The sequence below is a fragment of the Alligator sinensis genome, unplaced genomic scaffold (genome assembly GCF_000455745.1).
Source record: "Alligator sinensis unplaced genomic scaffold, ASM45574v1 scaffold210_2, whole genome shotgun sequence".
Taxonomy (NCBI): Eukaryota; Metazoa; Chordata; order Crocodylia; family Alligatoridae; genus Alligator; species Alligator sinensis.
Genome location: NW_005841946.1, coordinates 2,637,390 through 2,658,493, shown reverse-complemented (window position 1 = coordinate 2,658,493; position 21,104 = coordinate 2,637,390). Strand labels below are relative to the sequence as shown.

Genomic DNA, 21,104 nt, shown 5'->3' with positions numbered 1-21,104 from the left:
GCCCTGCTACGGCGCCCGCCACGGGCTCGGCCCCTGTGGGCACGGACGTGCCCCCGCCCCACCCCTCCCGGACACGCACACGTACGGGCACAGGCTGCATCGCATGCACAGGCGTGCACATATGTGCCGGTGCCTGTGCACACACGTATGTGCACGGACACACGTGCACACAGACATTTCCCTGCCCCCCACGCCCTTGCCCCAGGTGTGTGCTGGGCCCCAGCGGAGGGCGAGGTGGCGCAGGCCCAAGGCTCCGCGGCGCTAGGTGCCCGCTCCTGGGCTCGCGTTAATCCGGGAGGGTTCGCTGTCAGTGCCCGAGGCTGCTGGCGCCAGCAAGCATTTTGGCGTCGTGCTGCGAGCCCGGTGCTCCCCTGGGCGCACCCTTTTCTCTGCGTCTGGATTGCGATGCGCGGTGCTCTCCCGTCCCGCTGCCCCAGTTGTGCCATGCGAGCGGCTGGGACCCAGGAGGAGATGCTGCTCTCTCTCTGGGCAGCCGTGCGCTTGGAAAGGGGATGGAAACGCAGTCTTTCATCCGGCCCTGCTTGAATTGGAGCCGCTTGCTTTCCGGCAGATGTGAACCGGTTCACCTGTGACCGACTTGGCTGCCGCCCTGGTATTTGGCAGCACCGGAGCTACTGTCGATCTTGGCTTTGCATCCCCGTGGGGTGCAAGCCCACGGCTGGCGGAGCGGCAGCGTAAAAGGAAGGATCCGGGTGTTTTGTGTCGATGCTGGGCTGACATTTCTGGTCGCAGTGTGCAGGGCAGGTGGAGTCGCCTGAAAGCCAGTTCAGTCTCTCTTGTGGCTCCTGCTGCAGGGGAGGGCCTGAAAAGCAGACGGTTTCCACGCTGACAGCTGTCAGTTTTGGCCCGCCTTCTCCTCATGCCAACTAAGTGCAGGCAAGGGGAGAGAGTCTGCTGGGAATGAGGTTTGAGATATTGGTATGGGCAGGGTATTGTCAGAGGAAGGCAGTAGTGCAGGACTTAACAAAGAGAAGCTGTGCGATCCATTTCCTATTGAGTCCAGTCAGAGGAGGATGAGCAGCTATTGTAAAAAAGTAGATCTTGGACTGCGTTCCTCTTACTTGAACCAGCAAAGATTTCAATTCCAGTGTCCCATCCTACTCTTAAACATTTCTGTCTGAGGATGACAAGGTATTTCCAACATACAAATACAGACCCCTCCCCACCCCCCCCCACCAAATGTGTATAGAAGTAGTTGTATTCCTCTCCTGTCTGTCGTTGTACTAATCTGTTCAAAGCAGGTATATGTTAGGCCTCTCAAAGACAGCCCTGACGTGTCCCTTGTCTTTTATTCTTCCAGAAACATGCAACATGGCAGCAGCCATGGAAACTGAACAGCTGGGCCTTGAAATCTTTGAGACGGTGGCGGGGTGTGAGGAGCATGTGGAGAAGGAGGAGTCGCCCAGGCTGGAGCCCTTCTATGTTGAGAGGTATTCCTGGAGCCAGCTTAAAAAGCTGCTCACGGACACGAGGAAATACCACGGTTACATGATGGCTAAGGCACCTCACGACTTCATGTTTGTGAAGAAAAATGACCCTGAAGGGCCCCATTCACACAGGATCTACTATCTAGGTAAGCTGGCTAGTGGGACTCATGCTTCTATTAACTTGTCCGCTGCAGGGACTTACAAACTAGTTGCTGTGTGCTTAAAAGGGGACAGCACTTGCTGCTACTCTGGTAATGGCCTGCGTGTACACTCTTGCCCCATGGTAGATTGAAGATAACCCAGGGTAGTTTAGGTCTCAGTGAAAGCCCCTTTGCCACCTTTCATTGAAGGCTAAACTGTTTCAGGTTAGCACTCATTTACTGCAGAGTTAAGAGCATGCATGTAAGCAGTTAATGCAGAGCAGCTGACCGGTGACAAATCCTGGCCCTCTTTTACCTCATGGTAACTTGTTCATGTGCCCAGCCCCTAGGTTTGTGTTCGGTAGTGAAACCAGGACTGGCTGGCTGCCAGAATTACTGGTCAGACTAGGTAATAACAGTACTTTCCAACTGTAAAACCAGTGACATAATCTCCCCAAGGAGTGGGTGGACAGGGCTGGAAACGTTAATGCTCCAGGCTTGGAGAGCTGGACAGAGAATGAGGAAGTGTTCTTTCAACAGCAGCCCCACCCTATGTCGGAGGATAAAGTCCTGGAGGCCTCTTCTTGGGCCAGCTTTTCTCATCCTTGTGCTTGGATTCTGTTGAAAATAAGTGGTGTTCCCCAAACCTGGTACAGCTGGGGTTATTTTGCTGTCCTCCTGAACAGGGATATTAGAAATGTAATATTCCAAGCCTTCAGCAATTATAGGTAATTTGCAGGGTGTGCTTGGGGGCACACATGAACATTTCCTGCAGGTGCCTTTATTTCAGTAGCAAATTCACAGATTTACTTTGTCTTTCTTGGCTGCTCCTCTTCACTTTTGTCTCCTTCCTGCTGGTCTTTGGTCTCAGTCCTGCTGGTCACTTAGGCTCCGTCGCTCTAGATTTCTGAATGGATATTGTGTATAATCGAGCCCTTCTAGGTGATTTTTGTAGTGTAAAATGCACCACAGGGGATCTCGGGTGGCTTTTCTGAGCAAGGCTCCAAATGCTTCTGTTCAAAAGCTGTACTGTTTAAACACAAACACACAAAAAATCTAGCCTCTGGGAGGAGGTGAGATCTGGAGCAGAGAACCGGAAGCTAGTCTTTGCAGCCCCCTCCAAATTAGTAAGCTGTGAACCTGAAATGTCAGCCATGTCTCAAACTGCTTTGGAATTGGTTATAAGCTCTATTTCTACCCCTTCACCCTACCACTTTTTTGAGGTTTTACAGCCACATTTTCATATGGTTAGTTTTTTCCTCCCCTTCTGCTGTGGCTGAATGAAAAATCCATTCCTCTGTTGCAATTTGGTTACTCTATGCCTCTAACAGGAAAATTTCCAGGCTTGTAGAAAAGGAGGAACTGACTAGGCACAGCGTGAACAAACTACAAGATAGAAATATCCCCTTGTGTTTTATGTGGAGGAGCTTCAAGGGCTAGGTAGGGGGTAAAAAGTTCAAGTGTAGCTGGGTGGATTCTAGAAAGGATCCCTAAATAGTCCAGTCTGGTAATCTGTGGCCACACACTCATTAACTTCACCAGGGGCCAGACCTCAGGCCCAAGTCTTATTAAATGTGGAATATGAAAAATGTACTCTATTCTCAAACTGCCTGCGGGGTGGGGTGGGAGAGGAGAGGCTTCATCCTCCTTGGGACTCCCTTCACTGATACAGAGAGCATGATGTTGCAATCAAGCAAGAGACTTGGAGTAATGATCAAGAAGCCTTGCCTGATTTTATACCTTCCAGAGAATTTAAATGTTGTAGCAGTGGCATACCTCCATCTACAGCTGCTCCCTCTGTCACTTCCCTTCTTGCAGTCTAGTGGAGCAGGGCACTCCCCTGCCCTCTCTGAGTGGCATGCCAGTGCAGAAACTGCCACTTGTTCCTCTTATGGAAGGTGATTTTTGGTGACACTGTTGTGTCTTTTGGTTGCTTTGTCATCTGCTGAGATTGCTTAATGTTCAGTAATGGGGACATGAATCTTTTTTCCCTCTCTCTAGCAATGTCTGGGGAGAACAGAGAGAACACACTGTTCTATTCAGAAATTCCCAAAACCATAAACAAGGCTGCGGTGCTAATGCTTTCCTGGAAACCCCTTCTGGATCTCTTTCAAGTAAGTGCTTATTTCCTTACTGCTTTGTGGAGGTTGGTTGCGCATTCACTGTGTACGTGCTCACTGCAGTCATGAGCCATCAACAGGCTCAGCAGTGGCAGCATGAACTTGAACATTTTGAGTGCCTTTCTTGTTTAGATCAATTTTTTTCCTGCTAAACAAGGAAACATTACCTGCTGTGAGATCTCTGTGCTGGGTGGTTTCTACCCGGCCTTCAGCTATTGCAATTGGTGAATGTAGTTTCATAGATTTTATAGACATTAGGGCTGGAAGGGACCTCGGAAGATCATCGAGTCCAGCTCGCTGCCCGAAGGGCAGGAAGTCAGCTGGAGTCATAGGATCCCAGCAAGATAAGCATCCAGTTTTCTCTTGAAGGTGTTCAACGTAGGTGATTGAACTACCTCCGATGGCAGGCTATTCCAGGCCTTGGGGGCTCAGACATTAAAGAAATTCTTCCTTATGTCCAGCCTGAAACGGTCTTGCAGTAATTTATAACCGTTCGACCTTGTCATCCCTTGGGGCGCTCTGGTGAACAATCGTTCCCCCAGATCCTGGTGAACACCGCAATAAACTTATAGGTGGCCACCAGATCACCCCTGAGCCTGCGCTTTTCCAGGCTAAAGAGTCTCATGGTTCTCAGCCTGTCGTCGTAAGGTCTGTTTTCCTGACCTCTGATCATGCGCGTGGCTCTTCTCTGCACTATCTCAAGCTTCTCCACATCCTTTTTGAATTGTGGGGCCCAAAACTGGACACAGTACTCCAGCTGCGGCCTCACCAAGGCCGAGTACAAGGGGAGAATGACGTCCCGGGATTTGCTTGAGAAGCATCTATGGATGCAAGCCAGCATTTTGGTCACTTTACTAGCCGCAGCATCACATTGCAGGCTCATGTTCATCTTGTGGTCAATCATGACCCCCAAGTCTCTTTCTTTTGGTGTCGTCAGCAAACTTGGCCAGTCCACATCTGATAGCAATGTCCACATCATTAATGAAGATGTTGAATAGTGTGGGCCCAAGAACAGAGCCTTAAGGGACCCCACTGGTCACAGCCCACCATAACAATTGACTTCCATCAACCACCACCCTCTGGGTCCGACCACGGAGCCAATTTCCCAGCCAGCGGATCGTGGTGGACCCAAGGCCACAATTGGCCAGTTTTGCCAAGAGGTGATCATGGGATACCAGATCGAAGGCTTTTTTGAAGTCAAGATATATGACATCAAACTCCTCTCCCTTGTCCAGGTGATAGGTCACCTGGTTGTAGAAGAAAATGAGATTGGTCAAGCAAGACCTACCCGCAACAAACCCGTGCTGGCTATCCCTCCTCATGTTGGTGTCGGCCAGTCCGTTAAGGATGGCCTTTTTAATAAACTTTTCTAAGACCTTCCCTGGGATAGAGGTCAGGCTGATGGGCCTGCAGTTTGCTAGATCCACTTTCCTCCCTTTCTTGAAGATAGGCACCACATTGGCCTTCTTCCAGTCTTCGGGCACTACACCAGAGCGCCAGGAGTTCTCGAAGATCCGTGCCAGGGGCTGGGCTTTGATGCTTGCCAGCTCCTTGAGTACCCTGAGGTGTCAGTTGTCAGGACCGGCTGACTTGAAGGTATCCATCCTCAGCACTTTGGAGGGCAGGGGATCTCCCTCACCCAGACCTCCGTGTCCCGTAGTGGGCATGGGCATCCATGGGACTGATGAAAGACTGACGCAAAGTACCCATTTAATAGGTTGGCTTTTTCCTGGGCGTCGGTTTTCAGTTGTCCCATCTAGTTTAGCAGGGGTCCAGTGTTGCCTTTGCTTTTCCTCTGGCTCCCCACATATGTAAAAAAGGACTTTTTATTGTCCCTGATACTCAAAGCTAGTTGGAGTTCAGTTGCAGCCTTGGCTGTCCTGGTTTGCTCCCTGCAGGACCAGACCAGTGCAGAATATTCCTCCTGGGAGGTGAATCCCATCCTCCATCCTTTGTAGGCCTTTCTTTTTAGCCTCAGGAGATCTGCTAGATCCCTGGAGAGCCAGGGGGCCTGCTGTGCCCTCTTGCTGCTTTTCCTTCGAGATGGAATAGAATTAGCTTGTGCATTGAGGATTGCTCACTTGAGGAGCAACTACTCTTCCTGAACTCCCTTCCCCCTGGGGTTGTGGTCCCTTAGGGCCTCACTGACAATCCTCCTGAGCTTGTCAAAGTCGGCTTTCCTGAAGTCAAGGACTTCTGTGTTGCTGACTGACTTGCCAGCTTTACGGCGGATGGTGAAGGTGATCAGCTTGTGGTCGCTGTCACCCAGCTTTCCATAGATCACTAGGTCACTGATTAGGTCATCCCCAGTAGCCAGTACCAGGTCGAGCAGCAATTTACGGGCCAACGAGAGGTAGACTTCTTGCATCAGGTAGAGGTCATCCACTCAGACAGGAAACTTTGTGACCACTCGGTTTTTGCTGAGTGATCCTCCCACGAGATATCTGGGTAGTTGAAGTCACCCATGACAACCATGGTCCTGGAGCATGCTGCCTCAGCCAGTTCCCGGGTGAACTCCTGGTCAAGCTCTTGACTTTGGGTGGGAGGTCTGTAGTAGACTCCCACTGTTTCTAGGTGTTTCTTTGCAGTAGGACAGTAATCACCAGGGGTAGATCTTGGAGCCTCTTGTGATAGATCTTGGAGTTGATCCGAGGCTGGAGTGCGGGGGCTGAGTGCCTGAATGCATGCATGCATATGCCCCAGCCCAGCAGATCAGTCCATGGGGGAGGGAAGGGGCAAGGGCTAGATCAAGGCCCCCGTGGTGAGGGTACAGTGCTGCAGAGGCAGGAGCAGGGGCAAGTTGAGTGTGGCCCTGGCTTGGTGGGACTTACCTGCTGGGGAGGCATGCCCCCAAATAATTTTTTCTCCCTCTGCCTCCCCCTTTCCCTCCCACAGACTTACCTGCTGGGCGGGGGGGATGTCAGTGGTGCACAGTAGATCTTGGGTTGCTTTTAAATGCCAAAGGTGATCTCCTACTTAAAGGTTGGAGACCACTGCAGAGGGATAAGCAAGGGACTTAAGCAAGAGTCTCATATCTCTTGAGCTTGTTTGACATCTGTCTTTAAGCTCCGTTTGAGGTATTTCTGCATTTGCTTTCCTTGCAAATCCTCCTTTGCCATCTGCTCCATAGCTGCAGCTCACCATGACCACTTTGCTTTGGAAGGACTAACTGATCAATGGAGGCATATTTATACACCCTAGAGCAGTACTCAGAGGGTCTACAGTGGCCACGGGCTCCCCATCAGCTGTCCTTGCTGCACAACAGACCTAGGTAGGGCTGCAAGGTATGGAATGGCAGGCTTTGTCCCTTAAGACCTAGGTCTGGGGTGAACAACCTGGTGTCATCTTAGGAGACTGTAAGTCCTGTTTGAAATTCCCCTTGTGCTTTCATCCATCTAGACTGATCACCGTGGCTGTTGGCTGGAATGAGCTAAAGGTCTGTCTTTTTCCTCTTTGGCCTCTGCACAGTTTTGTAATTCTTTTTTCAGAACAGGCTGTCTGTCTTATGATTAGGCTTGGCAGGATTTAATTTTTATTGGTAAACAGTGATTTCACCTTACACTCACAGACCACTGAAACAATTTTTCCATCGCTGATAATCAAAATTTATAGGAAGGGGACATAAGAGCAGGGCCTTCCCGGAGGTTTCCTTGCTGGGGGGGTTGTGGGGCCAGGGGGCAGTGACTGCTGCAGGACAAAGGAAAGCGGGTGCTGACTTGGTGGTGCCTGAGCATGGGCTGGACAGCAGTCTGACAGCTCAGCAGCACAGCAACTTCCCCCATGTGTGTTGGGCTGGAGGAGGAAGTGGGCATGTTTGTAAGCATGTGTGTATGTGTGTGTGTGCATGCTACCACACCCCTAATTTTGTGCGATCCTGAAAATTTAAATTGATAAAAATAATAAATGTTTAAAAATAAACTTTGATTTTTAGCCATCGAAATTATTTTTTAAAAAATCAAATTCTGCCATGCCTACTTATAATCGTTCTCTTACAAGCTGTGTGTACCTGCCCTGTCCAACCAGCTTAACAGCACCCTTTAGTGGTAGGCTGAAAGCAAACACCTGCTCTCTTCCTGTTGCTACTGTAATCGTTGCTGTTGTAATGCTAGAACCCTAGGCACGTGTTGGGCTCTATACAAAGAGACCATTCCTGCCTCTGTTATAAGACAGGGGGAATAAGTAGATGCAGATGCATCATTGGGGAAACAATGGGACAGCATTGGTCAGCATGGTCTGCTCAGTACACCACCTTGCCCTGTCACAGCAGGTAACAGCCTCTGGAAAGGAAGGTGAGCAAATGATGTTGCCTTATAACAACTTTTCTGCCCAGGCTCTTTTGCCAACTTGCAGCTCCCTGGGTTTTCCCAGGAATTTTCCTTTCCCCCTCTGTTGTGCTTGGGTCGCATACAGGTATGCGACCTTGATTTAACCAAGGTGTGATTTTTAAACTGGATTCATTTTAGAACACTTTTGCATTTTCAATCCATTTAAATTCATTTGAAGCCAGTTGAGCTTGCTGCTGTAAACTTTCTGGGCGCATGCCAAGGCAGCATCACTGATTTACATCGTGAGTGCATTTACATGGAAGCGTCCCCTGATTTAGCTCCATTTTCTTGGGAGATTTGCCCTGGTGTAGCTTAAAATTTGAATTCAAATAGACATGGTTAATTTGGGGCAAGAGCCTGCATGGACGCTCCTGTGTCTATCCAAGAGCAGCATATTTTGTTTTAGCTTAAATCCATTAGAGGCAATTTAAGAAAGCCAAAGTTAGCTGATCTCTGTGTTGGTTGGTGTGTCTGCCCCGCTTTTTGCCCCTGTTTTAACTGTGTGTATTTAAAAGTTGATTCAGGTTATTCCAGTGCAGCGTTCTCCTGAAGCTCTAAGCATGTCGAGCAGTCTGAGGTCATATTTGGCTTCTCTGAGAAATCAGCTCTAAGGCAAACAAAAAGGAGTATCCTCCCTTTTCCTGTTCCCCAGCTTGGTAGGAAATGTGTGTAACTCGTGAGACAAATAGCCTGAATCTGCTCTTCTGGCCCTGGAGGGAGTCTACAAGGGCATGGTATGGCTTAAATGAAATGCCTATGCACTACAAGGAGACCGTATTGAAGCAAAAACAAATAACACTTTTCTTCCCACTCTGTGAGATGCTGGGTGCATCTACACGTGCACTTTACTGTGGAGTAGACTAATTAACTCTGCAGTAAAGCATCACAGTCTACATGTGCGCTGGTGTTAGGGCGCATTAAACTAATTAATTCTGCCATAGGGTGGTATTGTCAGGGACAGTATTGTCTTACGGCAGAGTACTTTACTGCGCCAAAACACGTGTAGATACTGACTGCAAGTGTACGTTGTGCTCGGTCAGCCCAGCCAGCTGGGGGCCTGCTCCAGCCTGACTCAAATTGCTGCTGTCCCAGGTGAATGTGTAGACGCTGTACCCTGGAGCAACTGACTCTGGTTTGAACAGCTCCAGAGTTTGCGTTGCATTAATTGAACATGTAGATGCACCCGCTGTGCACTACATTTACTTCTATAAGCATCAGCAGCACAGCTGCTCAGACAGGGTCTTATGTTGGTCTTGTACCAGTGTAGATCAGGAATAATTCCTTTTCTGTTGGAATTGCAACTGGTGTTAGACAGGCGTGAAATCTGAATCAGGCCCAAAATTGCTAATATGAAAGAAAGAGAACAGCTTGCAGCTAGTGGGATTCGCAGTGGAACAGCTCATTTCTTCTTTGCCAGATTGGCCAAGTTGCCATCTGACCACAGGCCAGCAGAGATGGAGCCTGCGGAGATGCTGCCTGCCTGCTCCTGAAGGTGCAGGAAAAGGCAGAGCAAGTGGTGATATTGCTCTGCGGTTCTTTTCCAGGCCAGCCTCGACTATGGGATGTACTCCCGCGAGGAGGAACTGCTGCGCGAGAGAAAACGCATTGGCACCATTGGTATTGCCTCTTATGACTACCACCGGGGAAGTGGCACGTTCCTGTTTCAGGCGGGTAGTGGGATTTACCACGTCAAAGATGGAGGCCCTCATGGATTCACTGTGAGTTCACACACTGGCTGGTTTTCCCTTACCCTGCTTAAATGTATTGCGTGCTTTCCCCTGCCAGGAGTTTGGTAGCGGAAGAGCTATGTGTTGGAGTCCAAGTGGGGAGGAGCCCGTTACGGATGCCGTGATAATGGCACCAAAATGCTTTCTCAAGATGGGGATGGGGGTGTTGCATAAAGCAGGAAATTTGTGGGACTGCCAGTGGCAGAGAGCAGGTGTGGGAAGAGGAAAGAGGAATGTGGGCAGCAGCCCCTACATCTGGCTTTCAGGGAAATGACTTGTTCCTAGGTGTGAGGCTTGGCTGTGTAATGGAGAAGAGAGGTCTGTGAAATAGCAGCCCGTCAGTGCAGGGGCCAGGCTATGAGTTGAGAGCAGAAGTCATTTCCTTTTGCTGTCCCTAATGCCTGAAGCCCATCTGCTCACATTATTGGGTGGATGCTGCTGCGTTCCCAGTGGCTTTGCAGGGCAAGGCAACTGCCTGCTGGGGCTGGTTCATTCTTAGGGAGTAGCTTCTTATGCTGCCCTGAGCGGTTCTGAACAAGGTGGCTTCTAGCTTGCTGGCTGTCTCTGTTAGTGTGGGGGAAAGGTGTCTGTATCCAAGGGTGTCAGCAAGCATCTGTGGAAACACTGAACAGGCCCATCAGCTGCCCTGGTTTCCTTACAAGCATTTTATTCAGGCATTTGAAGCCAGCAGTGGCTGCTGGATGGAGATAGGCCTTCCAGGCGATCGTTTCAGAGATGGGTGTAGTCACATAGCCAGACAAGCACTTTGTTAATCACAATCTAAGTTTTCTTCTCTTCTTTTGTACAGCAACAGCCTCTAAGGCCCAGTTTGGTGGAGACCAGTTGTCCAAACATCCGAATGGATCCCAAGCTGTGCCCTGCTGATCCAAACTGGATTGCGTTTATTCATAGCAATGACATTTGGATATCTAATCTAGAGACCAGAGAAGAAAGGCGGCTAACCTTTGTGCACAATGGTAACGTGTTTAGTTCCCATCCAGACCTTTGATCTCCTCTGCCCTGCATGCTCGTGTGTTCTGCCACTGGACTGAATTCTTCCCTGGCATAAGGGCTCTGGGTGAAACCTCTGGAGGTCACTTTTTATTTCAGGGGTGAATTCAGTGATGCTCCCCAGCTTTCTTTTGGTGTAAATAGTGGAAGCAATTCACTGCTGTGTGCCATAGAGTATGGTAAAGCAAATCACCTGTTCAGTGCACCGGGCAAGGTTTTTTACCTCAGGCCTAAACCATTTCATTTTTCCTATGTCTGCGTCTGTGGGCATGGAAGTATGAAAACAATTCCCAGCAGTGAATAGGCAGGTTGCAAGGCTTTGTGGAGGTGATACCAGCTACTTCTGAACGGCCTCTTGGCTTTTACTACTCCCTCACATTTAATTCATCACTTGTTTCTTTTCCTTCATAAGAAGTCAGGCTGGAAGGGCCCTTGAGAGGTCATCTAGTCCAGCACCCTGCCCAAGGCAGGATTATCCCTATTCAAACCATCCCATACAAATCCAGTGTCTAATCTCTAAGCAAAACTACACAGCCCACCCTGACGCAACACAAGACATAACACCCAAACCTGCCACAGGTAAAGCAGTGGGACCACAGTGGCTAATGTCTTACTGCTGCAGAGTTGTTAAAAATATGCTCAAGAGATCCCAGGAAGAGGCCACACCCCCTGCTGCAACCCCCCCCATGGTCCTTTCCAATCTGATAATGGGGTAAAATACCTTTGGGACCCTAAATATGGCAATCAGAGCTGACACAGAGCAGAAGAGCAAGACCTTCTTGCCAGGAACCTCTAGGCTTAAGTCCTAGCAGGGGCGGGAGTCCTTTACTTTCTTCCCAAATTGTGTTTTACAGATATAACCATATATGACTTGGATAAAGGGGAATGAAGAATATCTATTTCCAAAGAGGATAAAACAGTTATTTAGGAAAAAAACCATTAAACTGGTTTGCTCATTTGCAGTTGAATGATTAGAGACCAAGAGATCAGGCCTTACGAGGAGAGGCTGAGAGGCATGGGACTCCAGCCTGGAGAAGCAGAGGCTCAGGGAGGACTTGGTGGCAGCCTATATTTATATCAGGGGTATGCATCAGGATCTGGGAGAACATGTGTTCACCAGGGCACCCCAAGGGAAGACAAAGTCTAATGATCACAAACTGCTGGAAGACTGTTTTAGACTGGACATAAGGAAAAACTTCTTTACCGTCTGAGTCTCCAGAGTCTGGAATAGACTCCCCCCAGAAGTGGTGCAAGCACCTACTCTGGAAACCTTCAAGAAATGCTTGGATGCTTATCTTGCTGGGGTGATCTGACCCCAGCTGACTTCCAGCCTCTTGGGCAGGGGGCTGGACCTGATAATCTCGTGAGGTCCCTTCCAGCCCTAACGCCTGTGAAATCTATGAAATTATACATGTTTCTTTCTAAACATGTTTAAAATGTTAACAACGTGTAGCAAGCCCTAAACTTGCTGTAATCTGTTAAACTCATTTTAATAAATGAAAATACGTTGCAGCAGTAAGCCCTGCCCAGATTGCACTGTTTATTTAAGTATATAAATGAAGAGGAGAACATCAGAAAGTTTTGAAGACAGCACTAGCTTTATAATGCATCACAATGCTTTATACTATGTTAAGTGTATTATTTTCACTCTTCACAGTAAAGCTACTGCAAGTTGTGGCATTTTTTCCAGATGCCAATACTTCTATTTTTTATTAGATAGAAAAGCTTCTGCCACAACTGCTTAGTTTTAGTTCTTTGAAAATCTAACTCATGGTGATCAGAAACAGTCCAACAATTCACAAACTTCAATTAACCCTTCCCTTTGCTTAATAAAACAGTTCTAAATGCACAATGTGTTTTAATAGACTTTTTTGCATTTACTTGGCACATTTAAAGTAGCTTTATTAACTAATAAAAAAATGAAAATGCTGTTTTTGCTCCCTTTTAATTGAAATCCAGTTTCCATCCAGATGAGACATGAGACGATTTGTGGATAAAAAGTTATCATCTGCTCAGTAAGGCATCAGTCATTCTCTATTTTCAGATGTAAAAATCTGAAAATCAGAAATATGAATAAATGTATGTCAAGCTACATAATTGCTTAAATTAGTGCAGTTGGATATACCAAAAAAAGTGCTGGATTCAGGAGACAGGCTGTATTTGGTTGCAAATCAGCAATGAAAATGAGCCACTCTGGGAAAATAACTCAAAAGTAAAAATGCAAAACAACATTAAAGTCATCAGTTTTAATCATGGTTTCTTGCTTGCTGATGGAAATCATGATTCAGATTGGTGAGGAAAATTATTTAGACTACAATCAGCGACCTCATCTGCAGCCTCCCGTCTTCCTTGCTTTACGCACCTTGAAATGAGCGGAGCCCTTTTATAATGCTTTTCTTTGTGCTGCAGGTTCCCTAATGTCCAGCTTTGGCCTCATCTCCTATTATTTCCATTTCATCTTCCTCCTTTCAGCCCCGACAAGAGCGTGTGCTGTGGGAGGAAGTGACACGGGATAGTTATTCTCTCCTCTTTGGGGGCTGCCTTTTTCCTACTTCTGCTGTTTGGAACCGTTATGATTCCCTCTGCTTGCGAGAATGAGGGTCAGGAGGGGGGAGGATGGATTGTGGCTGCAAGGGAGATGGGTACATCTGAGGATGATTTCAGTGGTGTGAAAAGGGATGCTGTCAGGGAAATGGAAATTGTTACTGTGAAAATCCCATCACCCAGCAGCCTGATCAGAGCTGAGTGGGAGCAGGAGACAGCTGCAATCTTGTTAGCGACTGAAGCTGGGTTCACCTCTGGGGTAATTGCTTCCTTGCAGGGTGAATTTGGCCCTCAGTTGGGAAAATGTGAAGCTGGTTGTGTTCCTTGGCAGCAGCCAGGCTTGGAGCCTAACGCTTTCTCCCGTTGCCTCCTCAGAACTGGCCAACGTAGAAGAGGATCCAAAATCTGCTGGAGTCGCAACCTTTGTGCTGCAGGAGGAATTTGATCGATACACAGGCTACTGGTGGTGTCCGGACACCAAGCCAAGTAAGTGCGCTCAGTGCCATGTAGCTGACGGGCAGGGATCCTGTTGGTATGGCCCCAGGGCCACCGCCACTGTAGGACAGAGTCGGTTTTCTCTTCCTGTTCCATATCCCGATTAGGTAGCACCCCATGTTGGTTGTGCTGGGATAGATGGGGATACGTCAAACAAAACCAGGGTTTCATGCGGAGAAAAGGATGCAGGTGAGCTCTAAGGAGTGAAATGTCCTGTGAGAATATAAGAGAAAAGACCAAAGGGAAGTACTTAAAATATATCATAAGAGGCTAACATTATCATTTCCATATGGACAGGTGACACATTTAGTAAGGAGTAAATTGACTTTCTGTAGAATATGCAGGGCAGACACATGACTCTCACCTTACGCTGGTGTAAATCTCTCTAGTGTGGGGTAGTTACCTCTCAGAAGAGGAGGGTGTGCCAGTATAAGGTACACTCATGTACAACACATGTTCAGTCCCCTATTAAACTTCATCCTAGGGCAGCACAGAGCAGGCCCCCTTCCAGCCCATCCACCCACTGGCCAAGAACTGCAGTAGTGCCTACTGTGGGCAGCCAGCTTGGGAGAACAGATCATGTAACTGGTCCTTACTATGGATAAATTTACACTGGAATAATATTCAGGCTAGATGACTATGGTAATTATGTTGTGTGTCCATGCCCCATGGTTTTTGTGAGATAGCATCATCTGGGCTTTACAGTTCACAGTCTAGGTGTGTGTTACCTTGGAGGAAAGAAACCTACACTAATCAGAGTGGAGACAGCAGTTAGACTTCTGCTACACGTTGCATGTATTGTGCAAATTTACTGGTTAATTGCACAATAAATTTAGACTGGCCACATGTGTAGAGTAATTATCATACGTTTAACCGGTTAACCATGCAATAAATTTAGACAACCACACTTGCAAAGTAATTATCAGACAATAAAAGTGACCGTTGGGCTATATAAAAAGAGCTAACCAGCTACAAAGTTAGTGCCTGAAAATGTGTAACAATGCTAGAGCTGGTTTCTAACAGGCTTTAATTTGAACGCGTAGTAGAGCCCTTAGATTCAGGATCATTCAGAACATAGCACACATGTTGCACTTAAAAACACGATTTTAAACCTAGTGGTTTAAGAATTGATGCAACACCCAGTTGATTAATAGCAGAAATGCTTGCTTTAATAACTACTAACAAGCTACAAAACTAACAGAAAAAGACGCTTTCCCAATATAAAATATTATAGAAAGTCCCACTACATATTTAGCTGCAGTAGTGTTTTCTCACCAATGCAGGCAGGGAAGCTGGTCCGGTCTTGCAGCGTTTACTCGTGGTCTGGGTGCAGTACGGCTTCTTGATCTTTCCTGGACTGCATGCCTTGCTAGCAGTTCTGTCTTGCTGCTTATATTGTTTAATTGTATAACTTCAACGCTTTTTTCCTTGATGGTTGGCTGATTAAAGTCCGAACAAAACAGGGAGGAAAAGGGTGATCATCATATTACAATTGTTATATTGCCTGGCTCCTGCTTTTCGATTTGTTTCAGTTTGAAGGCTTGTGTTTCTTGTAGCCCTGAAGTTACAGGTCAGTTAAATGTGATGGGCCTTGAGTGGTCAACTAGGATGTTTAGAGGCATTGGTTACTGGACCTGTCTTTGGGTATTTGTTTATCAATGAGGCAAATTTGCAATAGCTTATACCGCTGATGGTCTATTTACAGAATTCCAGACATACATTGAATGATTGAGACATTTTTAACACCTTATTCATTGGATGCCTGTTTTGAAAAAATGTGAGGATGCCACGCATAGGACATTTTCCTTGTATTCAATGCACCTTTTACAGGTTTTGCTTGAAATGTATATTTAATCTTTTGTCTTTGTTAGTTACTAGTTCAGCTGAAATGTATATGTAGTTTCCTTGCCTTCTTTAGTTACACTGGCTCAGCCTTTTTCTCTGGCTTCCTTAGCTTGGAGATGCACGTGATGAATGTGTCAGGTCTCTGCTAACAATTTTAACTACCACTCTTATTATTTTATGGCATGGGTCTGGTATTGGGTACCACAAGCTCCTCTCTCTCTTATGCCTAATGGGTTGCAAGCCATTAGTGGAGTTTGATATTCTTTGTGGCAGGCTTGTTACCACAACCCAGTCTTGCCCCAGCCACTGTCTTGCATTTTTGTGCAGGAGACACTGCCCAAGCTTTCATAGCCAGTACACAAACTTGCTGGATTTCCCTCTAGCTCCGAACAGCTGGAGCTCCAGCATGTAGTGCATGATGCGGCCTCCCCCTAGGCATCCAAAGGAACAGGGCCGTCGCCTGCAATGAGCAGATTGTTACAGCAGTTCCAGATGTGAAACGTGTCTCTTCCTTTGCAGCACTCAACGGGGGCAAAATCCTTAGGATTCTCTATGAAGAAAATGATGAGTCAGAGGTGGAAATCATTCATGTCACGTCCCCCCTGTTGGAGACCAGGCGGACAGATTCCTTCAGGTATCCCAAAACAGGTGAGGCCTTGCTGCTTGCTCCTTTTTCCTTCTGTCTTCAGCCCTCCCCCACAAGTGACTCCTTTGTAGCCCATGCTGACGGTGTAGGATCCTCACTGCTAACCCAGTGTTTTTTAGTTGCTGGCAGCATACTGCTCCGTCTTTACTATTCAGGAAGCACCACCCTCTTTATCTTCACAGCTCTGGGCTTCAAAGTGAAAAAACACGTATTTTTTACAGCTTTCTACTGAGCTGCTGGCAATGCCCTTGTAATTGGGGGTGGGGGGTTGGGGAATCTTGGAAGGGTGTCTCAGATTTACAAGGCTTGAAGCAGTATAGACCACTCAGTCCCATTTTCAGCCGTGACTTGGACACAAGGAGCCTAAATCCCATTGACTTTCATCCTGAAGATAGTTCTTAGCAGCCTGATTTACTTGGGCTGTGTAGCACTGAGCAGAGCAAAGGGTAAAAACCTTTAGAAACAGGACCTCGGCCTCAGGGCCTCAGTTCCCCATGGGTAGAGGGGGAAAACAGCACTGCCCTGCCTCATGGTGGGGGCGTGGTAAGATATACATGTGAAAACCTGGGAGGTGTTCAGATACTCTGGTATTGGGGGCCATATAAGCCCCTAAAGTTGGTGCCTGAGGGTTTGGTGGCTTTGTGGTACGTTCTCCGGCTGGTTTGATCAGATCTCTGTCTTCATTGTAGCCAGACAATATCATCTAGCGCAGGAGCAGTCACCTGAATTCTGCCTGCTGTTCCAGGTGGGGAGATATGAACCCTCACGTCCTTTGCAGAGGTGTCTGTCATGCGTCTGTAAGGCCGATGCATAGCATTTTTTGGTGCTCATCCCTAATAGAATGCCGCTTTTTTTGAAAGGTCCTACCTGGCCAGTCCCTACAGGGTATGTCTTTAAGGATATAGCATTGGGAGGTAATGCTTCCTGCTGCAAAGTGAATTGGCCTGTATCTGTAACCCTTAATCCCCCCTTCTCAAAGAGAAAAAGACTAACATTAGAACTTTGAAATGGTGGGACCATTAAGAATGAAGAGGGCTACTTGTAGGAGTAAACACCAGGGTCAGTGGTAATATTGACTCTGGCACTTACTCCTGTAAATAGGTCTCTTAATTCTCCAGAGGCTACTTTTGTCACCAGGCACTGCTCTGTTAGTATATGTGTACAGGATTGGGCCTCAGGGCCTTTGTTCGTTTTAGTCCCTTCTGACCTGACCTGAATACTACCCCTTGTACCCCCAGCAGGATGGGGTTAATTAATGACAGAGCAGTCTGTTACTTGCTTTCTGTGCAATTTGGGGTAAACATCGCTACTGGTGTTTGGAATATGGGTTTGTCTGCCTGAAAGCAAACTGTGTGATTGTTGATGTCTTTTTTTATAGGTACAGCGAATCCAAAGGTCACCTTCAAGGTGTCCGAAATAACAATTGATGCTGAAGGAAGAGTAAGTTTTAATTTGCATTTGTTTTCTAAATCAATTTGACATTTGTGACTCCTTTGTAAAACTGGGATCTTCAGTTGACACAAAAAGGCCTGCTGGGCACACAAGGGGTATGGGGGTGATCCATAGACTACTGTTTCAAACAGCCTGGTGCAGTGGCGACGCGTAGGGGGTGCACGTGCACCCCCTGACCGGCCACGTGCTTGCTGCTTAGGCAACAGGCAAGGGGGGCAGGCGGGAGTGCTGGTGCCCCCCCCCCTGCGAGCGCTGGCCAGGGAGTGGGAGCACCATGGTGCTCCCAGAAGTGGCCACAGCGATCTGCCACCTTGTGATTGGCCACGGGAGGGACACCCCGCCCCCCCCTCCAGTCGCTGACTGGTTTCTGGGGCGGGGCATGTGCCTCCCCTGACTAAGGCAGCACCAGTCACCCATGGCCTGGTGTAATGTCAGGAACGCAGCAAGCAAATATAGCACTGGCATCTCTCCTTTTCCACTCATATAGGGGGTGAAAGGTTTCAGCATAGGGCTGGTATGTTTTAGACACGAGTGATCAGCATTCCCGTGGCCAACCCCCTGGTTAGTGACTGGTTCAACATCTTCCTGAGGATGTTTTAACTGGGAAGAGAATTTACTGAGCTATAACTCAGTTGCTGTGTAAATACAGTATGTGGGGAAGTGAGTGTTATGCCCCCCACACTGTCTCCTGGCAGCTGGTGTAAGCTGTTCTAGCTAATGTGAAGGTGCCATAACTCAGAAGGGTACAGGAGCATGTGGTATCTGATTAGGAAGCCTATCTTCTCTGGGGACTTTGCCCGTTGCTGGACATACCAGTGTACCTGCACTGAGGTCAACCTCTAATCTAGACAAGCCAGCCGACCCCAACCCATGAAGTGTACAAGTGGGGCTTTTCCTCACTTCAGGCAGGGGTCACTGCCACAGTGCACACCACTGCAGACTGGGGAAATGAGACCTGTGGAGGTACAGCCATTCACCCAGGCTCATTCCATAAGCCCGTGACAGGGTAGGGATTCGCCTTGTATCTCCTGACACCCAGTCAATCTTTGCTTGGCTGCTGATGGGGTTTGCAGCCTGGCAGCTGCCTCGGAGCCCAGCCTCAGTGGCTGTAATGGGATTGAATCCCTCACGTTTGTGAAGGCCAAGGGTAAAGATGCAATTCCTTTTGAGCTGCAGTGGAGGACAACCTTGCCCACTTGCATACAGAGACCTGTTTCTTTGGCACGTGCTTCACCATTTCTTGATGTTGATTGCTGTTGTTATCAATAGATTGCGGATGTTGTGGATACAGAACTAGTGCAGCCATTCGAGATCCTGTTTGAAGGAGTAGAGTATATTGCTAGAGCGGGATGGACTCCAGAAGGAAAATAGTGCGTATGTTAATCCTGTCTCTGCTTAGTGGGTTTGGGACAATGCAACTGGCAACAGATAGTCCCAGCCCCTCTCTTTGCTCTGGCACATGCTTGCTGTGATTATCACAGTGCTCCAAACGTGTTTGTGCAAAGGGGACATTTTCCCAAACCACAGCATTCTCACTCCGGTTGTCTGGTTCCATTGCCATCACCTCGTGGCCTGGGATTCAGTTGTCCTCACAGTGCCCTTGTGGGGTAGTGCAGCGCTTTTATCCCCATTTGTAAAAGTGAGGCCCAGAGAAGTTAAGTGACTTGTCCAGAGTCGCACAGGAAGTCTGTGACTGAGGAGGGACTTGAGTCCATGTCTCCCGAGTCCTATGCTAGCACCCTAACCACTGCAGCAGACTAACTCATCAGAAATCCCACTGTAACACCTACATGTTATTTTTAACCCTGTAGACAGAGCCACATGCCTAACTCCTCACAGTGTGGTGTTGGCCCACTGGCAAGCCCTGAGGCTTCGGCATCATTTCTTTAGGCAACTGATAAGCACTCAGAGATCCTCAGATATGTTCTTAAATTTCAGTTGGAAGGCATTTGCTTCCTTGATCCTTCTGATTTTTCTGTTGTCAAATCCTCCTCCCACGTTCTCCCTGAAGCACAATCCAAATCCAAGAACATAAGAACAAAACAGACTTTTGAACCCACCGTATTTTTGTGGGGATGAAATTTAAAGCAGGACAGGTTTCTCCGTCTCTGTTGAGGAGCCTGCCTGATGCCTTGAAACTTTGGGGGAAATGTTTGCTTTTCTCTGCCCAAAGTTAAATTTATCTTTTCTCTGGCTCTAAAATTGATCACTGTTGTCCCCATCAAAGCGCGCAGTGTTCCCCGAGTCAGGTTCTCTCAGCTGTCTGATACTGAGTAATGATGCGGGATTTTCCTAATACTTTGTTTTTCCTTTGATAGTGCCTGGTCCATTTTGCTGGACCGCTCCCAAACACGGCTTCAGATTGTGCTGATCCCCCCTGCATTATTTATCCCGGTAGAAGATGATGCTATGGAAAGACAGAAACTTATAGACACCGTGCCTGACTCTGTTACACCACTCATTATTTATGAAGAAACAACGGATGTCTGGATCAATGTAAGAATTTGGGGCGTAGCCTCCTACATAGGGTGTGGACCTGCCCATAGTGCTTACATGGGGTTAATGCTGTTTGTATGGCTTCACTCCCAGAAATGGGATGAAGGCCCGTTGTGCTCTTCACTGTACATATTCATAGTAAGAGAGTCTCTAACCTGAAGTGCTGAAGGGTTAGATCCTGTTCTCCATATTAGGTGCCTGTGGGTGATCCTGGTCCACCCTGCTGAAGTCCCTGAAAAAGCATGAATGAGTCTGTCAATGTAAGATGCTTTCATTTCAACCTTAAGACTGAGTTGCACACAGCATCGAGGAGGAGGAAGACCTTCCTGCCTTTTCATAGTTTCATAGTAGTTAGGGGTCAGAAGGGACCTGAATAGATCATCTAGTCTAACCCCCCGCCACTGGTTGGAGCACACTCTGGGATCACACAACCCCAGACAGGTGTTCATCCAACCTCTTTTTGTATTTACCCAAGGTAGGAGCGAGGACCACTTCCCTTGGAAGCTGATTCCAGATCCTGGCTACCCTGACAGTGAAATAGTGCCTCCTAATCTCTAACCTGAACATATTCCCCAGCAGCTTCTGGCCATTGTTCCTCATCACCCCAGGTGCTGCTGGGGGGAATAAGACCCTTCCTATTTGCTGCTGATCTCCCCTAATGAGTTTGTAGGCAGCCACCAAATTCCCCCTCAGCCTCTGCTTGCTGAGGCTGAACAGGTTCAGGGCCCTCAGCCTCTCCTCATAGGGCCTGCCCTGTTGCCCTCCAACCAAGCGGGTGACCCTCCTCTGAACCCTCTCAAGGCAGGCCACATCCTTCTTAAAGTGTGGTGCCCAGAACTGGACGCAGTACTCCAG

The 21,104-nt window shown here is 47.9% G+C and overlaps 1 protein-coding gene across 1 annotated transcript in view; it reads left to right on the top strand.

Annotated features, from left to right (window-relative positions):
• The first annotated feature begins 1,321 nt into the window (after positions 1 to 1,321).
• Positions 1,322 to 21,104, top strand: part of DPP8 (dipeptidyl peptidase 8) — a 40,094-nt gene continuing 20,311 nt past the window's right edge. Inside the window, exons 1-9 of the mRNA XM_006020082.3 lie at positions 1,322 to 1,594; positions 3,590 to 3,702; positions 9,578 to 9,751; positions 10,569 to 10,737; positions 13,691 to 13,801; positions 16,175 to 16,303; positions 17,680 to 17,741; positions 19,023 to 19,123; positions 20,072 to 20,249. Of these exons, the coding sequence (XP_006020144.1) occupies positions 1,333 to 1,594; positions 3,590 to 3,702; positions 9,578 to 9,751; positions 10,569 to 10,737; positions 13,691 to 13,801; positions 16,175 to 16,303; positions 17,680 to 17,741; positions 19,023 to 19,123; positions 20,072 to 20,249 (1,299 nt within the window). The 5' untranslated portion in view covers positions 1,322 to 1,332. The remainder of the gene's footprint in view (positions 1,595 to 3,589; positions 3,703 to 9,577; positions 9,752 to 10,568; positions 10,738 to 13,690; positions 13,802 to 16,174; positions 16,304 to 17,679; positions 17,742 to 19,022; positions 19,124 to 20,071; positions 20,250 to 21,104) is intronic.